General features: G+C 41.5%; 1 protein-coding gene across 2 annotated transcripts in view; it reads left to right on the top strand.

Moving 5' to 3' along the window:
* Positions 1-24,518, top strand: part of GSG1L (GSG1 like) — a 65,833-nt gene that overhangs the window by 38,284 nt on the left and 3,031 nt on the right. Inside the window, exons 3-6 of one of the 2 annotated variants that reach the window (XM_088523142.1) lie at positions 411-563; positions 4,744-4,855; positions 7,791-7,958; positions 15,645-15,712. In XM_088523142.1, the coding sequence (XP_088379268.1) occupies positions 411-563; positions 4,744-4,855; positions 7,791-7,958; positions 15,645-15,712 (501 nt within the window). The remainder of the gene's footprint in view (positions 1-410; positions 564-4,743; positions 4,856-7,790; positions 7,959-15,644; positions 15,713-24,518) is intronic. The other variant, XM_088523144.1, reaches the window with a different exon arrangement.

The raw sequence follows: 24,518 nt of genomic DNA, 5'->3' as shown, positions 1-24,518 counted from the left end.
TGTTTCATCTCCCACCATCCCATACACTGCGGGGTAATCTGTACTCCCATCATCATGTAAGCTAAATTCTGCTCATCAAAATCATGTTATAGCATAGAAAAAGAGATCCTGTGCCTCATGTTTTGGGTCACGGGAGCCAAGATGATCTGGGTAAATCAATGAACTCTTTGGTCAAACCAAGCTCCTAGGCAACAGCTTTCTCTTTCTCCTGTGCCTTTACCAAGATTCCCTTCTTCACACATTCCTTCACCACTTGTTCTATTTCTCCAGAGAGTTTGGGTGGTTGTCTGCTAAATTTGAACTGTCTGAATAGTCAACTACTGCTATATATTACTGATTTCCCGATTTATTTTAAGCTTTTGAAAGTATTTACGAAATAAGTGACTGGTTGCTGCTCTTGTACATTGCAGGTGTCCTGTGGCTGTCAGTAGTGTCTGAGGTGTTGTACATCATGCTGTTAGTCGTTGGATTCAGCCTTATGTGCCTAGAGCTCTTTCATTCAAGCAGTGTGATAGATGGGCTCAAGTTAAATGCCTTTGCTGCTGTCTTCACTGTACTTTCAGGTATGAATCTCCCCTTTTCCTGTTGCCGTAGGAATGAGAACAGAACAAAATTCTAAAACTTTGAAAGAATAAAAATACGCAGCTGCAAGATTCATCCACATTTAGCCACCCCATTTTCACTGCAAGTTTAGTGTAGGGTAGCATAACAAAGTTATCTCTTGCTAGGGAGCATAGTCCTGAATTCCCAGTTACAACAGTTATTAGACCCACAGCATCCCCACTCCCCTCCCCACCCCCATCTACAGCATCCTCCTTTTTTCAGCAACATTACACTAGTTTTCTCATAGAAGGTGAAAAATGTATAATTTTGAAAAGTTTTTGCTTTGTTAATCCCGAGAAAATATGAAAGCTTGATATGCTAACTAAAAAGAAAAAAAAATTGTTCTAGCAATTACACCTCTAGGTGAGTTAAGGGGAAACCCTAGCAACCCCAAGAATAGAGAGAGACAAGTATATCCTTCAGAGTAGACTATTTTCAAGCTTGGCCTGTGCTTGGAGTCCTTCGGTGTATAAATTTAAGGAAATTCACTTCTCCAAAGGAAGGTATCAAATATAACTGTGTAGTTAAGGGTCTTTTCTCTCCTGAGCTGACTAAAAACCTCACAGTTCACAGAGCAGCTTCCCAGACATTACAGAAGCAGCCAGCAGCTGCTGTCAGTTGTGAGCACTCCTGCACGGGCAGGACTTCTGCAACGAAAGGCAGCAAGTGCACTTCACCCTGCTGCACTGCAAGCCAAAAGGGACTATAACACACAGGGCTCGTTTCTGTGCAGAAGTGTCTGTTCTCAGGGATTGTTTCAAACTGTGCGCTGCAATTTGTAGCAGAAAACTTGAATCAGAATTGGGTCGCAGAGGACAAAAAATTCTGGTAAAAATGCCCAAAGCATATTTTTCACCTCTGCATGTTGCTTGGATTAAAAAAATGTCCTTTCAGTTCAAATTTCAAAAACGAACAACACTGAATTCTTTAGAATGCAGGTAACTATTCCATGCCATTTTTCTTTTCTTTTTGCCATTAAGTGCAATTGTAAGTTTTGTAAGAACTATAAAGTTTTCTTTCACACATCTTTCTGTCCTTCATTTTTTCTTCCCCTTTACAAAAAAAAAAAAAAAAAAAAAAAAGGGACATCAGATTCCAAGAATAGGTTTTAAAGTTTTACAGGGGACAGTAATGGAAAAACAGGAAGAGGCAATAAAATAAATGCTGTTATTTTCAGTGACAAAAATATCTGAGGAAGGAAAGAAGACTACTTTTAGAAAGAGCCCATTTTCTCCAAATCTGAAAAAAAATGAACATTTTATCTGAAACATAATTTCCTTTGTTTTCCTTTCTATTTTTCTGTCCTTATTTTGTACAAGTGAAATCTTTTGGACAGGCAGTTTTCCTTATTCTAATTCTAAAATCCTGAAGAAAAAAAAAAAAGCTCCTCTCCACTGGCAACTCTACCAAGTGTTAATTCCTGAAAAGCATAAATTTGGATTGAAGAAAACTTCTGGCTCAGGATGTACCTAAAAATGGTATCACAGAGCAGAATCACAGAATGAGTGAGGCTGGAAAGGGCCTTTCAAGATCACATAGTTCAGCCCACCTAGCTCAAGAGAGCAGGTTTCCAGGACCCTGCCAGAGGGCCTTTGAATATCTCCAGGTATGGAGAGTTCACCACCTCTCTGGGCAGCCTGTTCCAGCGCTCAGTCACCCTCACAGTCAAAAGTTTTTCCATATGACGTCCATATCACATTTCCCACGTTTCAGCAATGTACCAGGTAAATGGTGTCTCTGGTAATATTTATGTGTGTGATATATTCCACAAGTAATATTTTCAGGAAATTTCCTCAAACATACTTTAAAATACATTGTATTTTCCAAAACTAGTTCCTTAATCTTTCCCATTACTGACACCTAGAAATAGCTGTGATCCTACAAGTTTAATGATCTCAAAATAAAAAAAGAGAAAAAGAAAACCCATGCAATCAGTGCTTCTGTTGCATTTGAAACATAGCATAAAATATCATAGAATTTCCAGAAAGAGAAGTTCACAAGGTATACATAAAATCCACTAAACCTATGGGTGGCATCAGGAACAAACAAAAAGTGTGTGAAGCAGCATAGGGAAAAAAAAAAAGCCATACCTTGAGGTCCTCTAGCTTATCCATTACATAACTCTATTGTCAGTACAGCCAGATAAGGGTCCTCCTCTGACCCTCCCTCATTAGGCAGAAAAAGCAATCAGTGACATGGCTTCATTTTGATTGCCGTGTTCGAGCAGCGCTGGCTGGTGACCTCCTACTCACCTGCATCAAGGGACTGTCATCCTGGACTCCCACGCAGGCCCTTCAAGTGAAAGGCTTGAACATTCCTGAACCCCCCATTAAGGTTTTGTATGATTGTAAAGAAGTGCTTTGCTGAAGGTAGTCCTGGCGGTGTCAGCCTTGCTGCTGGCTGTGAGTGACGATGACACGTCTCTGGGCAGCCTATCTGTAATGTTTTATCAAGGTTGAAAAGTTACTGACAGTAGGCATATGAACAGCAATCCACAAACTTTAACATCAATGCTGTAACTGTCAACTGGAGAAAAATACCCTGATTTAAAAAGTACTGCAGGCTCCCAACGAATTCTGAAAATTAAATATAGCCAGAACCAAGCAAGGTGCTTACCTGGTTGCTGTGCTCCCATTAGGCCGCCCACCCTGCCAATATCTCATTTCTGCCAGTGTGAATTGCTGCTTTCCACCTCCTAACTTCCCAGTGTGTCACACTAGCATGAAGCAGCTGAGCAAATCACTGCAGTTTCTTGCAATAAAATATCCTCTTTTCAGCTTCTATGGTTATTTCTATCAAATATGACATTTGTCTTGTTGAATGTCTCGCTTAACATACCCACAACACTAACATGACATTCCCCCCATCTCCCTCCTCCAGAATTGCCCTGAATCATCCTATATGCGTGGTGAGACAAACGAAGTTCATTAGACTCTGAAAGTAAACAGGAGACCAGAGCCAAATTTGGGCCTGGGAAGAGCAAACAAAGATTTTTCATGTGGAGGAAGGTCCCTGTAGAGCAGAATGGATGGTCAGAGCTAGCAGTAAGTAGTGACCTCAGTTGATGTGCAATGCACAGGCTGATGTTGTACTCTATTGCTGCAGAACATCAGAGTTTCAAAGTGCCTTAAACCATTTTGCAGCCCAAGAGCTTATTTGGCATCTGTAGGCCTAAGATCTATCTGGCACCAGGATGATCCTGCTCTGCTGTTGAGCTAACCATCCAAATCCATGCCATTCCTGAGCTCAGCTAGCATCAACATTCTGAACCACCTAGTTACTAACAGGGGACATCCCTGGTTGTTTTAGCTAGAAAATCCTGCAAGCATCAGAGCTGCTACTGGTCATCATTTCTTTTGATTTTCCTTAGATAGATGTCTTCCTTTAAAAATAAAGGTAGGTTTTCAGGTAGAGCAAACTCAGGCTTTCTTACGATCTAACTACCACCTATTCCTACTCTGCCAACCCACCAACAGCACTATTTTGTGAGAGTACAGGACTGTGCTCTGAGATTCTTTAATATCATAATAAGTAGACTGACTCAGACATTCTCTTACCTTCACCCAGTTGCAATTATCTCAGCAACACATAATGGTGTCACAAATGGTGTCTTCAACCCCATACAATCAGTAGTATTCTTGCGGTACGCTCCCACCTCATATCATCAGGAATACTGAGTTAACTTAAATTCCTTGTATAACATCCAAGACTTTTAAAGATTTAAATTTAGGATTTTTTCAGATAAAATATGGTTCTGTTTGGAATTACCATATTCAATCCAGTATTGCCTTCAAAAGTCTTTCTCCTTGCCTGAGGCCTGCCTGATGGGCTAAGTGAAATATCTTGTGGGTGGCATAGCTTTGGTTTGCAGCAGCAAGGTTCGTAGTGATGCTAATTGTGCAAGATTTTCTTCAAAGAGTTTCTCTCTTTCACTTCAACTGAGAATACAGTATGATGCAAAATAATGAGTTCTAAGCCACCCCTTTCCTCTGCCCATGCAGTTCCCTCCTCCACAGTAGGACAGAAGGCATAGAGTCCAACAGCCCTTCGCTGGAACATTCAAAGCATTTCCAGCAGTAGCTTTCTCAACAATCGTAAAAACCATTAGCATAAAAACCCTTAATAATTCCTACTTTTCAGGTCTCTTGGGGATGGTGGCACACATGATGTATACTCAAGTTTTCCAAGTGACAGTCAGCCTTGGACCAGAGGACTGGAGACCACATTCATGGGATTATGGATGGTCCTTCTGGTAAGTGTCACTACCAGTTAATATCTTTTCATTTTGGGGTTGTCCCATCAATCTGTTGGGCAATTCTGCATGTCATCTCCAATTCCAAGGAATATGCATATGAATTTCCAGTTGCCAAAATCCAAGGAGCAAAACCCACTGTGGACACACAATTGTTGTGGTGTTACAGGACAGTTTTCAGTAACTGTGCAGCAGCAGCTGTGCACATCAGCAGGTACATAAGTATTTAAAAATAAACAGCAGCCACAATTACCAACCCAGATTGAGCACTCTCATTGAAGTTCCATTTAGGTTCATAACTGCCATGACATTTCAGAGACTTAGCTTTTTTGTTTTTAATTCATGTTTCATTTGAACCTTACACTGAGATTTTTAACACAACTGCAGAGGAAGGCATACTGCTCCTCATACCATGATACTTCTCTGTGAACCATGTGGAGGAGTCTTGGAAAAACAGACATTTTGGAGAAAGGTTGTTTCATGCTTTGTTTAGCATGAAACAATGAACGAATATATTCAAAAATGAATATAGCTTGAAAGAATGAATATAACTTTTCCAGTTATACTCTGAAAATCACATAGAAATAATTTGGTCAAGATAGGACAGGTGTATTTTATTGCTTCCAACTTTATAAGAAGTGTAACAAGTAGAGGAGAATGCAGAGAACAGAATACCTGTGTCACAAACAACATTTATAGCCCTCCAGAGACATCAAACTCTTTGGATGGCTGGGGAAAACTCTTTTTTTTTTTCCATTTCTGAATATACTGCCTAATTTTAATTTCTTCTTAAAGCAGAGACAACAATCTTTGGAAAAAACAACACCAGAATATTTCTTAGGCAGAGCACTGCAGGGGATCATTAGTTTCTCTTTCACCCTTCACTACACTGTGTTTTATGAGAGGAATTATTAACATTTTAGTAACACATTACAAACTATAAATTGCGTTAGATTTATAATATAATTTTGTTTATTAATAAGTATTTATTGTGTGTGACAAATATAGTATGCACATATATCTAGAATACTCATAGGCATTTGTAATGATATTAGCTATATATTTATTAATACAGTTAAGCAATAATGTTATCTATTTATTTGTCTTTAGCAATCAATTTTATAATTTACTGAAATACTCAAAATTCAGAACGGTGCTAAATATCTAGTGTAATAAAGCGCTCATTAGATTAGTTTGCCCTTTCCTTGTGCAAAATAAGCCACCCCATGTCCCAGAAGAGGCACTGGCCACTCATGGGTCCTGTACAGCCTCAGGAGACCACCCAGGGCCCGTTAACTCTCCCCTCCACGGAGCAAGCAGCAGCACGCAACCAGCAGCAGCAACAGCGTTCTCGCCCTGCGCTGGGGCTCCGCAGCCTCAGGAAGGCCATGGGCTTTTTCAGGCCATGTCCGTGACCGGCAGCAGCCCTGGCAAGGAAAGCCTCAAACGCTGCACTGTCCCAGCAAGGCCATGTCTCAAAGCATGAGATTTAAATACCCTTATATCAGTACTGTCAACAGCAGTGTTACTCACAGCCTCCTGTAAAAACTATCATTGTAGCATCCTACTAAAGAACCTGTTAGAGCATGGAGAATTCAAACACTGCTGAAAAGTGGTGCCAGGGAACAATTTACCCGTGGCCAAGGGCCAGAGGGCATGAGCAGAGATCCAGACTATCAGCTTTCCACATGACAATGGAACAACTACTGTTTCTGGAAGTTTTTTTCCCCCTCTGTCAAATGGGAATGATAATTATTCCCTTCTTCAAAAGGAGGGATGGCTGCTTATGACCTATTTAGATTACTTAGGGTTCAAGGTGGTTTCAGGTTTCCTTGCAGTTGGTTATGAGCCCTGCTTGGAGCAGTTACAGCTTGTCCACAGACTCTGTGTGCAAAGTCCCTTGCCAGGTTTTCTTGTAGCTGGGTGATCACACATAGCCACAGGCTCCCTTTCCACTTCTCCATCCAATCATGGGAAACCTTCATCATCACGGAGTTCACTGCCATTTTTTCTGATTTGACTGCAACTGGCAAACAGGTTCAAAAATTATTAGGAAAGGTCTGCCTCCACACACCTCCTCACCATGGGATTCCCTAAAGGACTGCTCTTGCACTTTGAAATTGAAATTATTGAAATAAACCATTTTTGTTTATTTGAACTTTTTTTTTCCCCCAGAACTTTTCAGTTCTTGAAAATGTGTGGGTTTTTTTTCAACTTTGTCTGAATTTGAAATGGGGAATTGCTTCCCTGCCTGTAAAGCATTTGCAGAATAGGAGAACAGCTCATGCTGAGAGCTCTATTTATAATTCTTATTTATAAGATAATGCTACTGCGGCTGTTTTTATCCTGTGCTGCATAATTTATAACATCAATATATTTTGTATAGACAAGGTGCAACAAAGGAGTAGGTAAAGCGTGTAGGTGACACCGATAATTAAATTAGTTAGCAAAACATTACAAACTATGTACAGCCGGAATGAAGGGCCGAGTGTGATGGCAAGGGGAGACTCTGTGTGTGCTGGAGAACTTCCTCTGGTCTAAAATACCAGTGCTCTAGGCATTACACTTCCCTGCACAACTTCCTCCACAAGTTTGTTACTGCTCTATACATTTCAGCACTTGCGTGCAAGTTTCTGAAATACTTCCAAGGGGGCCCAATGTGTGTTAAGACTCTCCTCTCCAGTGTACAGAGTGTTTAGGTCAGTGCTCTTCCACGTGGTTCTCCATGGGATGAAAGTTGTGTCCAACCCCATAAGAAGAGCCAGAATATCCCCTAGAACACAGGATCAATTGAAGTACACATGAGGATAATAGGTTTGTCACTGCTGACCTACGTATATGGTCACATCCTATGTATGTGTATCGCTTGACTCCAGAAATGCAACATGAGCTACTGTCTTAACCCAGCTCTGTCTGGTGGTTTCTCTTTCCACAGTCTGGCATGGGGTTCTTTCACCTGCTGCATGGCGGCCTCCGTTACCACCTTGAACTCTTACACTAAGACTGTCATTGAGTTCAGACACAAGCGCAAAATCTTTGAGCAGGGCTTTCGAGAAGAGCAGAACTTCCTAGACCAGGAAGCCATCAAGTACTTCAGAGAAAGGTCAGTGCAGTCAGTCTCTCGGTCAGTGGAGGCTTTTGTGGTCTCTACTAGTCTCAGAAAATCCAGACTCTCACCCATTTCAGCAGATATGGGTGAAGTCTCTGAGATACTTGGAGATGTGTGTTAAAGAGAAACACAGAAGTTCCTACTGGATTTGTTTTTTCTTAAATTTTGTGATGTGCCAGTGCCTGCCATTTCTTATATACTCATTAAAACCACAAGACTGGCAAGGCCTTATAGTATGTGTCCGATTTGTAGCATTTCATGAGAAGTTATGCTAAAAATACAAGCAGATTTTCCCTCTCCCATCAGGGAAAATTACAGAATTATAACAACTGTTACAACCATCCATTCTCGGCACGTTTAATGAGCACTTCCTATAGTCCTACCACTGCTTTGATGCTGTTTCCAGCCACCTCCAAGCCTCACTTGAGCTGCCATCTTCCATACTCACATTCTTACAACCCATCCTGGGCTCCTCCACACAGACAAGCTCATATCTTGTTCTGCACGAGTATGTTCCCCTGCAGAAACAGGTTCACACTGTCACACACGCTGCTACCAGGGCTGTAAATTCAGTGAAGACCCTGAAGGCCAAAACTACTCTCCACAGACCAGCTCTCCTTTTAAATACAGTTTGCCCTCACATACCCCATACACTGCTCAAGGCCATGCACTGTCCATCTGCCTGCACTACCTACCTGCAAGCACAGCCCCCCCACAGCCACACAGAATGGCTCCCTACCGACCCTGCAGAAATACACCATACCCTTCCACGTCCACAATCTCTAGCCCTTGGCTCTCAGAACTCATCCATCTCTCTCTGTGCACACACAGTCTGTTTTCCTTCCACTGCTGCTTTACATATATGAAGTTCTTCACCCTTCTACCTGTTCTACCACACTGCTAATCCTGGTTTAGATATTTCACCGCTCACAAACCCTGGAAGTCTCTGAATATGCCTTCTTTAAACAATTGCATAGCTCTTCAGCATATAACTATATGTACGTATATATACATATATATATACACGCACACATACATACACCCCCATGCACACAGGACCCAGTCTCTCCATCCAGCATGGCTCACACATTTTCTGCACAACATCTTGGCATATGCATTGGTGTCCCCCTTCATACACATTAGTAACCTCCCACACACTATATGGCCTCCAATCTCCTTCTGTATTTGGCCCACAAAACACCAACCACCCCCTCCTAGCACATGCTTCCCTTCCCTCACGCTCTTATACACACACAAATCATTCCCCTACACAAGTACATACATCAGCAGTGATCTCTACCTACTGCTTGCCCAGTGGAACCATCAGCTACATGTCAAGGATTTGGCCTTCTCAAAAACATGCTGGTCAGTCTCTGTGAGAAAAACTGTGGCCTGTCCATCCATCTCCTCTGTCCTTCCTGCTACCACCCAGCTCTCTTCTTTTGTCTTTACCAAAATGAAGGCCACCCCCCTTCCCCTTATCCTCGTCTGAGTGGGGTTTACAATGTGCCTTGACATGAGCTAATGCAGTAATTACACACATGGCAGTGGAAACAGGGAGCCCATCAACTGTTCTGGAAGGTGCTGATGCGTCGCATGGTAGTTGCTCCACAATCAGAATAGAACAGACTTTGCAGGGTCCTTCTGAAATGCCCTTGTGGCTCAGCAAGTGGGATGTAGACATGCCATGCTAGAAAGTATGTTTTTCAGAGTTCTGCTAGAGATAACACTGTGTAGCCTCTTCTTTACACTATGCAGATATATGGGGATAACTGCTGCCCTCCTTTGATGAGGAGCTTGAGGCTTTGCTTTAAATTGTAGAATGTGAAGAACACACAAACATTGACCCCAGATACAAGGAAGTGGGGAATAGATTCCCCTTCTCGTTGCATGGAGAAAGGAGGTCCGATAACTGCAGGAAGAAGGCTTACCAAAAGTCTGTTCTTGGGTAAAGATCATTTAGGGGCATAAGGAGGATTATTCCTGTTCTGCTGGCAGGTGTGGCTGTTTCTCGGTGGTAAACTCAAAGACAGATTTGGAGTCAACAGAGATTACTGTACCAAATATGAGAAGTTCTGAGCAGGAGAGACCTTCCATGCTTATTACTTTGCTTGCATTAGCTAAGGCTCATTAATAGGCTCTGTTATTGCAGTTACTCCTCTGCCAAATTACAAGTTCTTACATTGGAAGGGTCATTGAAAGGATTCAAATGACCAAGATCTTCCTAGTTTTGTTTTTAGATGTGACAGTGTCTTTTTTTTTTCTTTTAATTCTTTGGAGGGAAAAAAATACACAGTGAGGGGAAATTGGTCAGCATGTGCTTCGAGGAAAATCAGCAGCAAGTGATGGGAAAACATTGACTGAATTATTGAAATCAGAATTAAAGGTGACAGAATGACAGAACTGTAGGCAACAGAATGCACTGAGTTATAATGGGAAAAGTTAAGGGAACTTTATCAAGTAGCACTACTACCCTTTCTGGAACAATAAATAGCAAAGAACGTTAACTGCATGGAAGACTGTAACCCCCTCCATCTCTCCATGTTTGTATTGTGTGTTTCTCTCCATCTGACACTTCAAACTCTCCTGTTTTTACATACGTGTACATCAACACCACCTCATCATCTCCAACCCATATCCCATTGGAGTTGCTGTAACCTCAGCGAGCTTCATACCAATGCATGAGTTAATCAGGTCAGTGCTAACCTTGGTCCATAAATAATGACAAGCCGAATGCAGCAGTAAGCGCGGGTTCAGGTGTCCTGGGAGAAACCTGTGCACCCAGCAGGACATTTAAAAACAGATGCCTTAGGCAAGATAAAAGTCCCACTTCAGCCAGTGTGTTCTTTACCTCTCCATTATGTGCATATGTATATTTATATATATACACACACACACAGATATGTAAATATACACCTCTCCTTTTATAAATATATACACGAACACACATAAATATACATCAAATCACACAAAACTACCTCCATACTAGACAAGGTACATAAAGAACAGCCTGTTCCTTGTGACTCCTCTGTGTCCTGGTCTGAGCTACCCTGTGTTGTTATGTTTATCTGTATGACTTGCCTTCTCACAGGCCCGTATATTTTGTTCCGTCCTTGCAGCACATGCCACATCTCCACACATTTTCAGTCTTTGTAATCAATTCACCTGTTGGTCATATCCTCCAGTCCCCTTCACAGACACTCAGCCAACACAGCCTAGTGCATCGTATTCCCAAGCACCGCTGTGTACATACAACTGCCTAGCACACACCCAAACACTTCTGCAACAGACCCCCTTGAGAATGGAAGTGCTCTTCATAGAGATGGCCTAAAACATGTTTACCCTGTGAACATGCTCTTCCTACCCATGGTATGGGCATAGGCGCCTCAGGCAACTCTCAGGTCCAGTATCATACACAGAGCTGGCATCACTCAAACGTCTTGTACACAATATCCCCCTGCCAGTTCCCTGCTCATCCTTCAGCCGAAGGCTCAGCGGACATCCCAGCACATGCCCTTCAGCTATGACTATCTTGCATCTCTGTACTCATAATGACAACGTTCTTAAAATGTTTTTTAACTAGTGTTGTTGGTATGTGGATCTCAGCTTCGCTGTCAACTAATGTACTTCGTGATTATGACTTTGCTCTTTTATTTCACATGATTTTAATTGTTGTATTTGAATACCTAACCAGAAGCCCAGAGAGAGCGTTACCATGGGATCATTCCAGAGATCTAAAGCTATGTAGCAATATATGCACTTTTTTTTCAGTTGACATCCTCATAATTGGCTTCACTACTTTGACCTGGGTATTCTTTGCCAATGCAGCGGGTTGTGAACAATTAGTAACAGTATTTTCATTTGTTTTACATCACCAGCAAAGTGCCAGCAGTCCCAGCAAGCACACAGTTTCCTCTCTCTCTGTCCTTCCTTTGCACAAATAGAACTTATATTCACCTTCCTTCCTGCATGCAGATCCAGGGATACTTCAAATTCCCTCCTACTTCTACACCTCCACATTCCATTCTGTATCCTATAAATAAATCCTTTCGGCCTCTCTTCCCTTGCACACATCCTTACCCCCATCTACGCACGTTCCTCTACCTGAGCACACCTTGTACACACGCAGCTAGTCTGTGTGCTGAGCAGACTAGATGCAATAGGCAGGTTTTTTTGAAAGCTAAAGCTTTATCATTATTCTCCACAGCTGCAGTTTATCTTCTAAAGACAGGGAAGGAGTTAGACCCCATTTCACCTGACAGAAATTCTCTGTTGGAACATATTTCTGCAGGTCCCTGCTCACAGAGAAGAAAACATTTCTTTTATGAAAAATACTGACAGTAAAACATCACAAATATCGCAACTATTTTGTCAAATGTAGCATCACTCTGTTTCAGTTAATTTTGGTTACATATAACTGCATCACCTTGCTAGAGGACTCCTTAAGATTCAAACTGAAGATTTACTAGAGATTAGCCTGTAGACCTCTTCCTGCTCCATGAAAGTTCCCAATTCCAAAAGCGTGTGCCACATCCAGCAACCAGTGCAGAGGTGTCATGGGGGGGACAAGCCCAGTCAGACTCTTTCTGCTCCCTCCCTCCAGATCAGCTCACCCCATCCCCTCCTCTAGTGCATGGGCCTGGCCTTGCACAGGCTCCACTACTGCCACCTCGGTCTGCCTGTTTCAGATTTAAAATTTAAGTAAAAGGCAAAATTGGAGAAAAAAATAAGAAAAAAAAAATTCTAACAGGCTTAAAGCAGTCAGGGGGACATCCCTTATGGAACACACTCTACAGCAATAAAGTTGCAGACTATGTGCTTACACAGGCACATCCTACTTCAGTGACTGTGAGCAACCTCAAAACATTCTGCTGTCCTTAATCACTGAGATAACTATTTGAAGAGCTGCTAAAAATGAAAGATTAATGGTGTTATTTTCAACAATTCTTTCTCTCCCAGGTCTGGCATATTTTAAAAAGTCTAAAATAAAAAAAGACTATGCAGCTCACACTATGAAATCAGGGGACATTTTAGCCCTTCTGTGTTCACAGTAACTCAGGGTAGAACAAGGGGATGAGGAGGACTTGGAGGTATGATTCCTGCATTAAGCATTCTGGAAAACTACCCATAGAAGTCACGAAATCTCAGCTTCTAATCTTTGTTTTCTGTTGCCTTTCCTTTTTCTATTGTTTTTCCTTTGCCTGAGTATTTTTCAATTTTTTTTCCTCAACTTTTTCGATTTTTGGTTTAAGTAGGCTTCTGTTCACAATAGCTGTGCAGTTCTCCTTTCATCTGTTTCATATGAAGTTGTTCTTGCTCCACATATCTTGAGCGTGGTCCTTCATCTACAGTTCACACCAGCTAGCACAGGAGGTGTCACTCCACATGGGCTTCTACTTCACTCTACTTCTGAGGATCCTTGCGGAGGAGTTGGGAGGCTGGGGCACCTGTGTTCTCTCATTGCATACCCTGTGAAACAGCTAAATGTCAACATGCTGGAACCTTCTTTTTAGCTGCTCTGCAGTGTGGTCCAGGGCAGGGAACCAGGAAACTGCCCTGACCTCCCTCTCTTTCTTCTCTGCCTTGCACAAGCTCAATTGTAAGGTCATGGGATGTTGAAAGTCTTAGGCATGAGGCAAAGTTGGCCCTTCCAGTGCAGCACCAGCTTTGATGCACCTGAACTGTCAAATTTTAGGTTTCCTTGTGTAACTTCATACATGCAACTGCCTAGTTTGGAGGTTCAAAAAGAAGCAGTAAGAGGAAGAAAAGATGGAAATCAATAGTAGATGCAGCAATTTTAGCAGCTTTGCTCAGCCTATTACTGTGTTAGAATTAGGGCACACTCATAATACAAGAGCTGCACTTGGTATTCAGACCAGCTGGCTACAGTGATGCTAGCACGTCAGCTCAGGCAGGGGATAGGCCACTTGGGCTGAATGTCTTCCCTAGGTTTGTCCCCAGTTCTTCTGCTTTCCTTATATACTCAACAAAACATTTTTCAGCCATTCCCTCTTCTTTCCCTGCTTCCAGAACCCTGGTGGACTTAGATTTCAGATAAAGAAAGCAAACTTTTCTCTTTCCTTCTTCAACATGCCAGAGGAAGGCCAGATGCTAGCAGCAGGAGGGGGCTCTGGAGCAACTGTCACAGCACAAGGAGGACTGTAGCTACCAGAGGAAGAATCTAGAGCAATGGAGCAAAGGGGCTTGGGACAAGAGCAGGGGAGAACTGGAACTTAGGGTCAGGCAGAGGGGGTTTGAAAGGATGGGTGAAGCTCTGCGTGGAGAGGAACTACTTGCCTGGGCAAGGAATGAGAACTTATTGCAGTGATATGAAACAACTTGAATTAGCCACTGATCTGCTTTGCTGCTGACAAGAGCAGCAGCTTTGGGAAGTGCATCCAGATCTAGATAGGCTGGAGGAGGCCGGAGGAGTTGAGTCCCATCAGAACTGCAGAGGAGGGGAAGGAGGTCAGCCCACCTGGGAATCAGTGGCAAAGGGAACCCTAAGGATTGCTATAGCCTTGTCTCCAGCCTGGTATCCAGCCTTCTGTTCCCTGTTTAATGCAAATTTCACTTACTAGGCACTGTTCATCCAACATGCATGCTTGGCAACTAAATCTGAAAGGTTCAGCCTTCCAGTTAACTCATCCACAACACAGTATTTGCCAACCTACAGTTGCCCATCCACTACTACAGCACTGCAGCTAGTTTCACTGCGCTGGCCTTGGTGACTGAGAACTTGCTCTGATCTGCAAAACCAATTCAGCATTAGGGAGATGCCACTGGTGAAATTCTAATGTGAACTGAGTTCAAACTTCCATTGACACCAGTGCAGACACAAATGTCTCCTCGGGGATTTGAAAATGCAGTTTTGTAATGCTGGGAGCAGGTGGAAGCAGACATCAGGACCAAAACTGTAGCAGAGATCATAAATCAGAACTATTCCTGATCCACCAGCATTTCTCTAAGGTACCTTAATTTTACCTTTTTTTCTCTCTAACTTCATTGCACTCATATAAAATGATGTGCAGATCACAACCTATATTTTCCAAAGACATATCGGCCTTTTGCTTTGATGTCCACCTTGGTCACCCAGATATTTGAATAGATTTTGAGCTGGTGAGTTGCAGAACTTCCCATGTCCAGAATCAGTGTTTTTTCATATGGACATCAATAAGAATTTCAAATCTGCTCATTCACCTTTCATTAGCACACAAGAATGAGTGTAACATTCTACTCTGGATTTATTCTGTACTTTATTCTGCAACACAGGAAGTTTTATCTGCAGAGCTGTTCCTTCTGGAAAATTACACGGACTGGCATTTAATGGTGTAGCACTAGCGACATACCCACTTCCATCACACATGTACTGTACAATGTTGTTAGTCCCCGACGTTTAGATTCATCATGAAGAATGAAAGAATGGGAGAGACGCAGCCCTGAGCCCCTCATTTCTATTCCCATGGCCTCTTTAACATAAGCTTTCCCCTGAGATGGGCAAGGCCAATGGAACCAAGTCCTTCCTGAGACCATTACGATCACCATAATGGGCCTGGCTGGCTATAGATGGAGGAGCCCAGGTATGTTGTACTCTTACTGATTTTCAACCTTCCATTTCTGTGCATTTGGGAGCAGCATTTGTTTCTGTTAAAAGTGCTACTTCTATATTCTCTTTTCCAGGACTGAGGAAGAGAGGGCTGAGGCTGGGGACCTGAGGTTACAGTGCCTCCATAGCTGCTCCCCAAATAGTAAGTGACCATGGCTCCAAATATGTCCAATACACAATGGCTTGTACCATCCCCATGATGGTTCCTTGGGGTTAAGAACAAGGTTTGGAGTAGGAACTTATGAAAATAGAGTTTTGTACTTTACCCAGTGTTACCCAAATGATAATCCACTAGCATATAAACAGCACAGAATTCTCCAGGGCTCAATTTAGGATGTGTACATATCCTATAATTTGATGTTATCTCAAGAAGCTGTGACTTCACAGTAGTTTAAAACATGCTTTAATTTATATCTGCATAACTTGCAGTATCACTACCTTTTTTATTCTCTATCTATCACCAGTTCATGATAATGCATGCTATTGAATATAAAACAACTGAAAATAGCTATTGGTGGGCAATGTGATTAATAATGTCATTTTTCTTGTGCTTCTCTTAATTTTTATTCAGAAAAAAAAACACTATGTTTTTCATCATTGCAAAAATTCTTACTCTAGGCTATGTTTGATGGAGGTTCTATCGATGGAACAATTTTGGAGCATGGCTCCTGGCCCATTGTGGATACTACACTTTTCCTTTACTCTCCTGGAAAGATGTGTGCAGTTTTTTGCATTAATTTCCTTCCAGAGAAAGCAAGTGATTCTTCATTTAGCAAAAGGGAGAGCTGGGAAAGTGACCTGCTTGTCAGAGCTCTAAGATTTACTCTGCATTGTTAAAGTGTGGAAACCTCAGAGCATTTCACTGCCTCTGTCTTTATGATATGCACCTCTCAGCTACATACTCATTGAAACATCATACCCACAGTCCTGACAACTGAGGTTCCTGATTCCTCATCAGACCTGTTAAATAGTTCTCTAGCTCCATGTCCTTGCAGGCCATCTTACTATAGGCATGATAGTACTAGCATTGCACTCAAGCCTGGTTTGTCACCAACTCATTTGGTAACAGATCCTCTTTAAAATGTCATGTCAGTCAGAGGCCTCTCCACAAGCAGATGCACATCCTTCATTTTCACAGGCAGAACATTTTTATTAATATGAAATTGATCTGGGTCATTAATTCCAAAGAAAATTCCCAACATACCACGCTATTGACTAGTGTTCGAACGGGCTTGTCTCATCATGAAGACTGTCTTTGTTTCAAAGAAAAGTAACAGCTCTTGATACTGGGAGATATTTCAGGGAATAGAACAAAGATTCTATTGGTCTTACCGCCAGCTCCACTCCAGGACTTGGGTACAAAGGACATGTATCACTTCCATAGTAGTGCTGGCAGCTCTGGCAGCTCATCAAGTGAGAAGATAGATATCCAAATTACCTGGTGCTCTTCATTCACTGCGTTCAAGTTAGTGGTTCAAGTTAGTGTCTTGAATTACAATCAATTATACCTGAAAGCAAAGAAAAATTACATTTTCCCATTGCTGCTATCGCTTAATGATTTAATGCAAGCATTATGCAAAAATGTGTACTTTCAGCTCATTAGACCTCACGATAATGCTATGTTCTTATCAGTAAAGACTATTTCAATGCTTTGACTAAAATGTTACACACACACATGGAATGTAGCATGATCTGGAGAGAGGGAGAAAAAAAAGACTGATAGATGTGAAGTTTAGTGCACGTAAAGAATTTCTGATCAGTATCACACCTTGATATTATAAGAGTAGATGCAAACCCAAGAGCATCCCCCCTTAACTGTAAGTTCATTTTCTTTCCTCTTGCTCTCACATACTTAAGTAGCTTCCCTAAAATATTCCAGTTCCCTTTTTCTGAGTGATGTTTTAGAATGAACTGTGGAGTCACTCCTTCATTTTGACTGGAAGCAGGTTTCCCAGTCACCATATAAAATATCTACAAACCCAGCATTCTGCTTTTCCTAACAGTACAACCAAAATCATCCAAGAGCCCTCCCACTTTTTTCCTAAATTCAAAAGGTAGGGCAAAAGATCAGCCTTAATTCGGTGGCCTCACAAAGTGGAAAACCTGTGATATGCCATTATTTCCCTGGAGCAGTTAACAAACCTCATAAATCAATTTAGAAAGTGAATTAATCCAAAGATGTGACTACCAGTAATTGATCATTGTTTAACTCTGTAACAAGATTCATAACCAGACAGTTAATATCTCTAGGTCAAACTGAAGACAGGAACTGAAATATTACAAGCAAATCCAATAACCTACAATGATATCAGAACTTCCACACCATTAGGGTCACCACATTTTCCCTGAGGAGAAAAGAAATGCCTTTTAAGCTGGGAGAGGAAAACCAGGCTAAAGAATTGTGGCCATTGTTCAACATCACCTCAGTTTCATATCACTTACCTACTGCATCTGATGCACTGTGACTGCATCAGATCAGGTTTAAGAAACTGATGTGGGTAAGTTCTGTTCCAAGTTCAGAGTTTAGTTATGAATGCAATTTTCACTTTAGAAACTTCATTATTCATGTTTACTAGGGAAGGAAAAAAAAAAGTTACTGCTGCTCAAGATGGCACAAAGCCTCACGACCTTGAGATGAAAAGTCTGCTTCTTGGAACAATTCTTGTACTTCATCAAGTCATAACATGCCTGTACCTGACCAGAGGATTCTTTGTGTTGCTAGCTTCAGACATTCCTGCTATTTCTGTACCGTTACACAAACGTAAATGCTAAAAACGTGACAATGAAAACGTTGTATTTAAACATATAAACACATGCATACTGCACAGCATCCACAATCCCTTCTCAGTGCTCGGCTCTTGAGTTCAATATCATCTCAATTTTTATTTCTTGGATTGAAACCACAGATTCCTCCTTAGAAAAAGGCCAGAAAAAAAAAAAAAGGTTGTATTTTGCAAACTGTTGCATTAACTGGTTATTTGTGAACTTTATTAGGAATTACAGTTCTTGGTGCTTCCTCCTGACCCTGTGAGATTGCAGTTGGGTGACTATAGACAGAGCAGACAAATGTAATTATGTCTGTTTTGGACGACACAAAGAATAGCTCTTGAAATTACTGGATGCTACACCATAAGCCTTGGATTTTACTGCCTGAACTTCAAGGCGGTAATTATAGCACTCTTGTCCTCTGTTCGGCATAGCCATTCCTACAGTGATAAAGCCAAACTGTTTTAACACAAGACAGGAAATGGGCTGGGAATCCTCTCTGGCAACGTATCATGATGGAGGCTGAGACAATAACCCGCATTCTGAGTCCGGACCCACACATGACTTTGCACAAACTCCCTGCAATATGGGCAAGCAAACACCATGCTTCAGAACTGTCTGCTGAGAGCCTGTTAGGGACAGGGCACGACAGGCACATCACAGATTCACAAGATATCCAGCCTCCTCATCTCTGTAACTGTGTGCAGTGCCAGTTTGTGAGAGGAGACAGGACATAGCAGTTATACTAACCTTGTTGGAAAACTTCCTGGTGACCAACGCTTTCTTTATCATTGTGGGATTGTCTGTAGTGGGGCCAAAATCTCCAAAGCTGCTCACAGGGCCTGTGCTGTGTCAATGGATTTGAGCTCTTCAGCTGCATCACTAACAAGTGTGGCAACTCAGCACAGTGTAGATTCAAAGCTGTTTCTCCCCAGGAAACATTCTGTATTTCTGCATCTAGAAAACAGAAAGCATTGGGAAAGTCTCAGTGCAGTTCCAAAGTTGTGCACTTACCTTGGCTTTCATGAGTTCACTCACAGAACTACCAGAACTACTACCCACTTCAGGGAGACAACGGCACTTGAGACTACCAGCATCTGCCTCCCCACCTGGCCTAAGTAAATAATCAAAGGCATCTCATATTGAGGATAAACAACAGTCTTCTGCCAAACCAAAGAAACCAAAGCTGCTTTCTTTCCTTAACACCAGCCCTGTTTTTTTTTCCTCCTCTCTGAAAGCTCATCTCTTTGGTTGTATGCCAATTAGTTGCAAATATGCAAACAAGGTCATTATACTCTATGCATAAGAAATGCCATGCAGAGCTGCAGCAAAATGATCAGTGATGAGGCTCAAAACCCCTGCAAGGTAGGAAGGTGCTATAATTTCTATTGATAGGAAAGCAAGCAGGCAGCAGTGAGAAACGTGTTCAAGGTCACAAGAAGTACATGCTGCAGCTTCAGACTCACCTTTCTGCATCCTTTCTTAATGCTTTAGGAAGGGGACTGTCATGGAATTTGGGTCTTTGAACCGTAATTTGGAGACAGATTCTGCATGTGGAAAAAACATCTATCTCTACCTTCCACCTGGCTTTGAAGCTTCTCTACTGCCTGCTCATAAAAGTTTGCTGGCAACATTCATGCTGCTTTTTTCACATGTTCCAAAGTGTTGATTGTTTTTGTAGAATAAAATGAAAGGGATGTAAACAAGGAAGTGCAAACTCCAAAGGCAGATATTCTAGCCACAAAATATCACAGAATCACAGAATAGGCAGAGAAGATTAGTATGGATGTTTTAGTACTAACATTATTTATTAATATTAGCACTAAATTATTATGCATTTGTCTTCTGGCAGTGGCAAGCAACAGGGGACAAGGCCTCTCCATTTGGAGGAGCCAGTGTTGTGACAGTGGCCTGTTAATGGCATGAACAGGACAGAGGAAATGCCATGCTGAGCCAGATCAATCACAAAAATGACATTATCCGTTCTGATTATTCAGGGGTCTGCTTTTGTCAAACAGGAAACTGCACTTCAGAATACAGACTGACCTCTGCGTTGCCAACAAATTTGCCATCTGCATTACTCTAGCAGGGGCAATGTGAGAAGAGCTTCATATATGAACTTTTCATACAGAGGTTGTCCTGCACCAGCAAGACATTGGACCATGTAATCAGAAGTTGTTTCTTACTGCTTATTTCAACTAGCATTTTGTTTTTTGAGGGCCTTGCCAGCTGGCCTCGCTTCGAAATGCTCCCAGGCTATTTTCATTTGGACCAGACTGTATAAATAAAATTCACTCATCCTCAGATACCATTCTATCTTTTGTCCTCTTGAAAAGATATAACAGAGCATCTGAGCCTCACTGAAAGAAAAGGAATTTTAGGGAGTGCTGCTATAGAGGAAGACACTACAATTTTTCAGTAGAAAAAAGGAAAAATAAATACTAAATAATGACAAAAGACAACAAGTGCTCATCAGATGAGTCATTTTAGAAGAAAAAGGCTGCAGGATTGAGAACACACAAGAACAGCCAAGCCAGGATCAGGATGGGATCTCCGGTTGCTCTGCTAGTGAGAGCTGGCTATGTCTAGAGAAAGCCCACAGTGTGCCATCAAGAGTCCTGGTGCTAAAACATAGCTTAGTGGTCTGGTTTGAAGGACCTGGTTAATTCAAACGAACAAACAGGCTTGGGCTTGGACCCTCACATCCTTCTTGTTCATATAAACAGTACCTACATGCATGCTGTAAAATTCTGGAGAGAAGCCATGATGCAAAGAAGTCCATGATGAAATACATTCAATTCTTAGTATCACTAAGGTAATTAAAATTATAAATTTCATTTAAAACTTGACCATTTTTCTTGGTGAAGTGCATCAGTGACTTCCGTGGATAATTTCTGCTAGAAAAATTAATATGATTAAGCTATCAGTTTCCAAAAAGTGGCCCCAAAATGTAAATCTCATCAGAAACTGATTCCCTAGGAGTCTTGATCAGGGTAATGCATAATTCTACATTAAACCCTATGATGCTTATCATTAAAATGCTGTACTCCTTTAACGGGGTTTAAACGTGTCTAAACTGGGAGCACTGAAGAGCTCTAGCTATATACTGGCATTCCCTATTCCTCCAGAACTGGCTTTTAAGTGTCACTTCATAGTCAAACACAAAGTTGGTCCTTATACACCAATATTCCCAGTCATATTTTATTCATGCCAAACTTACCTTATCCCAAATTTCTAAACACTCTTAATAGGCCATTTGCTGTCTTTTTTGACCTCAGCTTTCTCTTTCAGATGCTCAGTGCTGGGACATCGCAGTGCACTGGTGTTCTCGTTATGCCAAGCTGTAGTGCAGGGATAAAAAGTTTCACATTAGGATGTTGCTGTTATGCATTTGTTCGCTACCATGATACACTTTGCTGCTATTAGACTCCAGACAGCAACTGTACCTGCTTTCAGGCATGTGTATGTCCATGCCACTTCTGTCATCTCCCCTAGTCCTGTCCCACCACTTGATAGGATGTGCCCGTTCCTTAGACCAATGTGCTTGGGGCCTGCAGGACACATGAAAGAGGCTCGGGTGATCGCTGTTAATACAAGGGAAAAGGGAGAGGCATTAGAAAAATTACATAAGGTTACAGTAACAAAGCTAAAGAGGAGAAAGGGATAGCTCAAAAGGGGCAAGATAAGAGCAGGAAACAGCAGATTGACTATCTGGCATAATTGCTGCCTGGTATTTGAGGTAGATCAATCCAGAATCCAGGACATGAAGTTTTCTCTCAAAAATGGAAGAAAACATTGAAAATAAATCAATTTTTAGGAAAATACGAAAGTCAATGTTTTGACAGCGTGGGCACTTTAGGAGGGTCATCTGACACAGCGTAGGCCTTGAAAAAAATCCTTTTCTCCTCATTATCACCCCGCAGGAATTTTCTCTTGCTTCCATCCCACAGCTCCTCTGCCATCCTCCCACCCCTGCCTGTCTACAGTAAGATTTATGCAATGAGCCCCTCCGTGCTTCATTCTAAGGCACATTGTTCTTTCTTCTACTTTAACAAGATAACCCAAAGATTTGTAGATTTTAAATAGAGTTCAAATGATTCAGAAGAAAGAAAATCCACTGCAATTTCTTGGTTGCAAGAGCCGCAGAAAGAAGGTGGCCCTGGGTTTTCAGGCTACTTTTGTTTAACTCCAAAATCTTGTACTTCTGTATAACTCCGCTATGAAGAGTCTGCACCAGCTCAGCAGGCGAGGGTGAGGCGCAGCCGGCAGACAAGGTCACTCTGGCAGCAGGGAACGTGCTTTATATGCTGAGCAGCGCCGGGCTGGAGCAAGGCAGACAACAAGGACTTGACGCATTTGAAGTGCTGCTCAAAGTTGAGTCAAGGATTCTCCTTGTGGAGGTGCATGACAGCTGCAATCACCTTTCTATTTCATGTCAGCAGTGATTTCCAACTCCAGGTTCTTGCAATTCTTCATGTAATTCTCCCTGTAATTTATTCAGCTCGTAGTGATTCATTACACAAAAAAACCTCTCCAATGAAGCACTAAGGTTATAGAACTAAGATGCACTCTTGCTTTACTGAAACCAATGGGATTTTTGATCCTGGCCTCCAGGAAGCCCTTGCCTACTAAAATACTCCAGAATTAAAGGTCTCAGTTCTGCCTGCATTTTCCTCTGTTTAAATCCAAACTGACATTTTGCTTTAACAAACTTCAGATTTCTTCTTAATCAACCAGCTCCTGTGTTTCTGAGGCAGACATGACGACAAATGTAAACTGAATCCCATGTTTAGCACTGCGGCCAGTGAAAAGTAAAAACTGTAAAAGCAAAATTAAAAAAATGTTCAGATTACCCTGGTGGGCAGGTGAATTGTTGAAGGTTCTTGTAAACATTTAGTAAGATCAGTTATGTAAATGCCTTTTTTTCTTCAATCTTTTTAAGTCGCATCTTTCCTCAGAGGTGCTATCTCCTACAGCTCATTCTGGAATTATATTTTAAAAATCCTTGTCCAACATTGGTAAAGATGCAAATCAAAGCATTTCAGATTGTATGTGCACTCAAATAGCCTTTCAGTTACTGGCTATATTTTATTTCTTTCAGAATGCAGATAAGCGCTGTTGCTCATTTTATGTTTAGATCATTTTATAGGATAGTTCAGGACAAACATGTACTTAGTTGTCTTCAAAGCAGTATTGCTCCTGCCAGAATAAACTTCTTCCACCTGACCAAAGGAAATGCACTGAATGTGGGGTTTTGTAGGGAGAATTAAGGAACGCCTGAGATTGACCTCCGTTTTACATAGCCAGTCACTTCGATGCGTGTTCCCTGGGTCAGATGATCATCCTCTTGCAGTCTTCCCCTTGACCCCAGAGCAGCCCATGAGCTTGCAGACAACTCACTCTCCATCTACCAAACTGGGAACTGTGTGTTAATTTTCCTTCTGTACGTGTTAAACAGAGATTTAAATATTTAGGACTGGATTTTTCTGAAGCACTAAAGTAAAGCATCTTCAGTGACTTGAAATTGAGCCATGATTCAACACATTTGAAAAATCTGGCCTGGAGTTTATTCTGCAAAATGACTGGAATTATTCTTTAAACCATCTACTTGTCAGAGGTGACACGTATCATATACTATTTCATCAGTATATATGTTTTCAGTCAAATAAAAAATGAAAATATTAATTCCAGAGATAGAAGATCATAAGAGATGGCTTTCTAAGCCTCCTTAAAAAATGAAGTGGACTAGTTGTATACACGAAGTCAATCTGCTTTGAAAGCATCAGGCTAGGGCTTTTTTTTTTTTTTTTTTTTGAGCCTCTATATAAAATCTTTTTTAAGACTTCTCAAATCCCTGGATAGTTGTTAAAGAATTGAATCTTAAATTCTGTCAGAGTACCTTAAGACAGAAAGCAAAAATTAAAATATTCTCTGTAATACCACCCTTGAGAGAAATTGTTCAATTAAGCATGATGTTCTACTAGCAATGTCTTAGTTTATATGGAAAATAAGTCTCAACTTAGTAATTGGTAAAAAGTGGAAAGCTATGGCAAGGCATTGTATTCATTTGCAATAGCAGTTGTATAAACCTGTTTACACATTAAGGAATGCATAAGGATACACTGGGCTGTTTCAGAAAACAGATGCTTACGAGAAAAGAGGAAGAAGTACTAGAATCCACC

Source organism: Tinamus guttatus, unplaced genomic scaffold (assembly GCF_059628265.1).
Source record: "Tinamus guttatus ecotype Peru unplaced genomic scaffold, ASM5962826v1 Tinamus_guttatus_pri_ptg000172l, whole genome shotgun sequence".
NCBI lineage: Eukaryota > Metazoa > Chordata > Aves > Tinamiformes > Tinamidae > Tinamus > Tinamus guttatus.
Note: the sequence above shows the minus strand (reverse complement) of the source record. Positions and strands in the feature narration are given on the sequence as shown.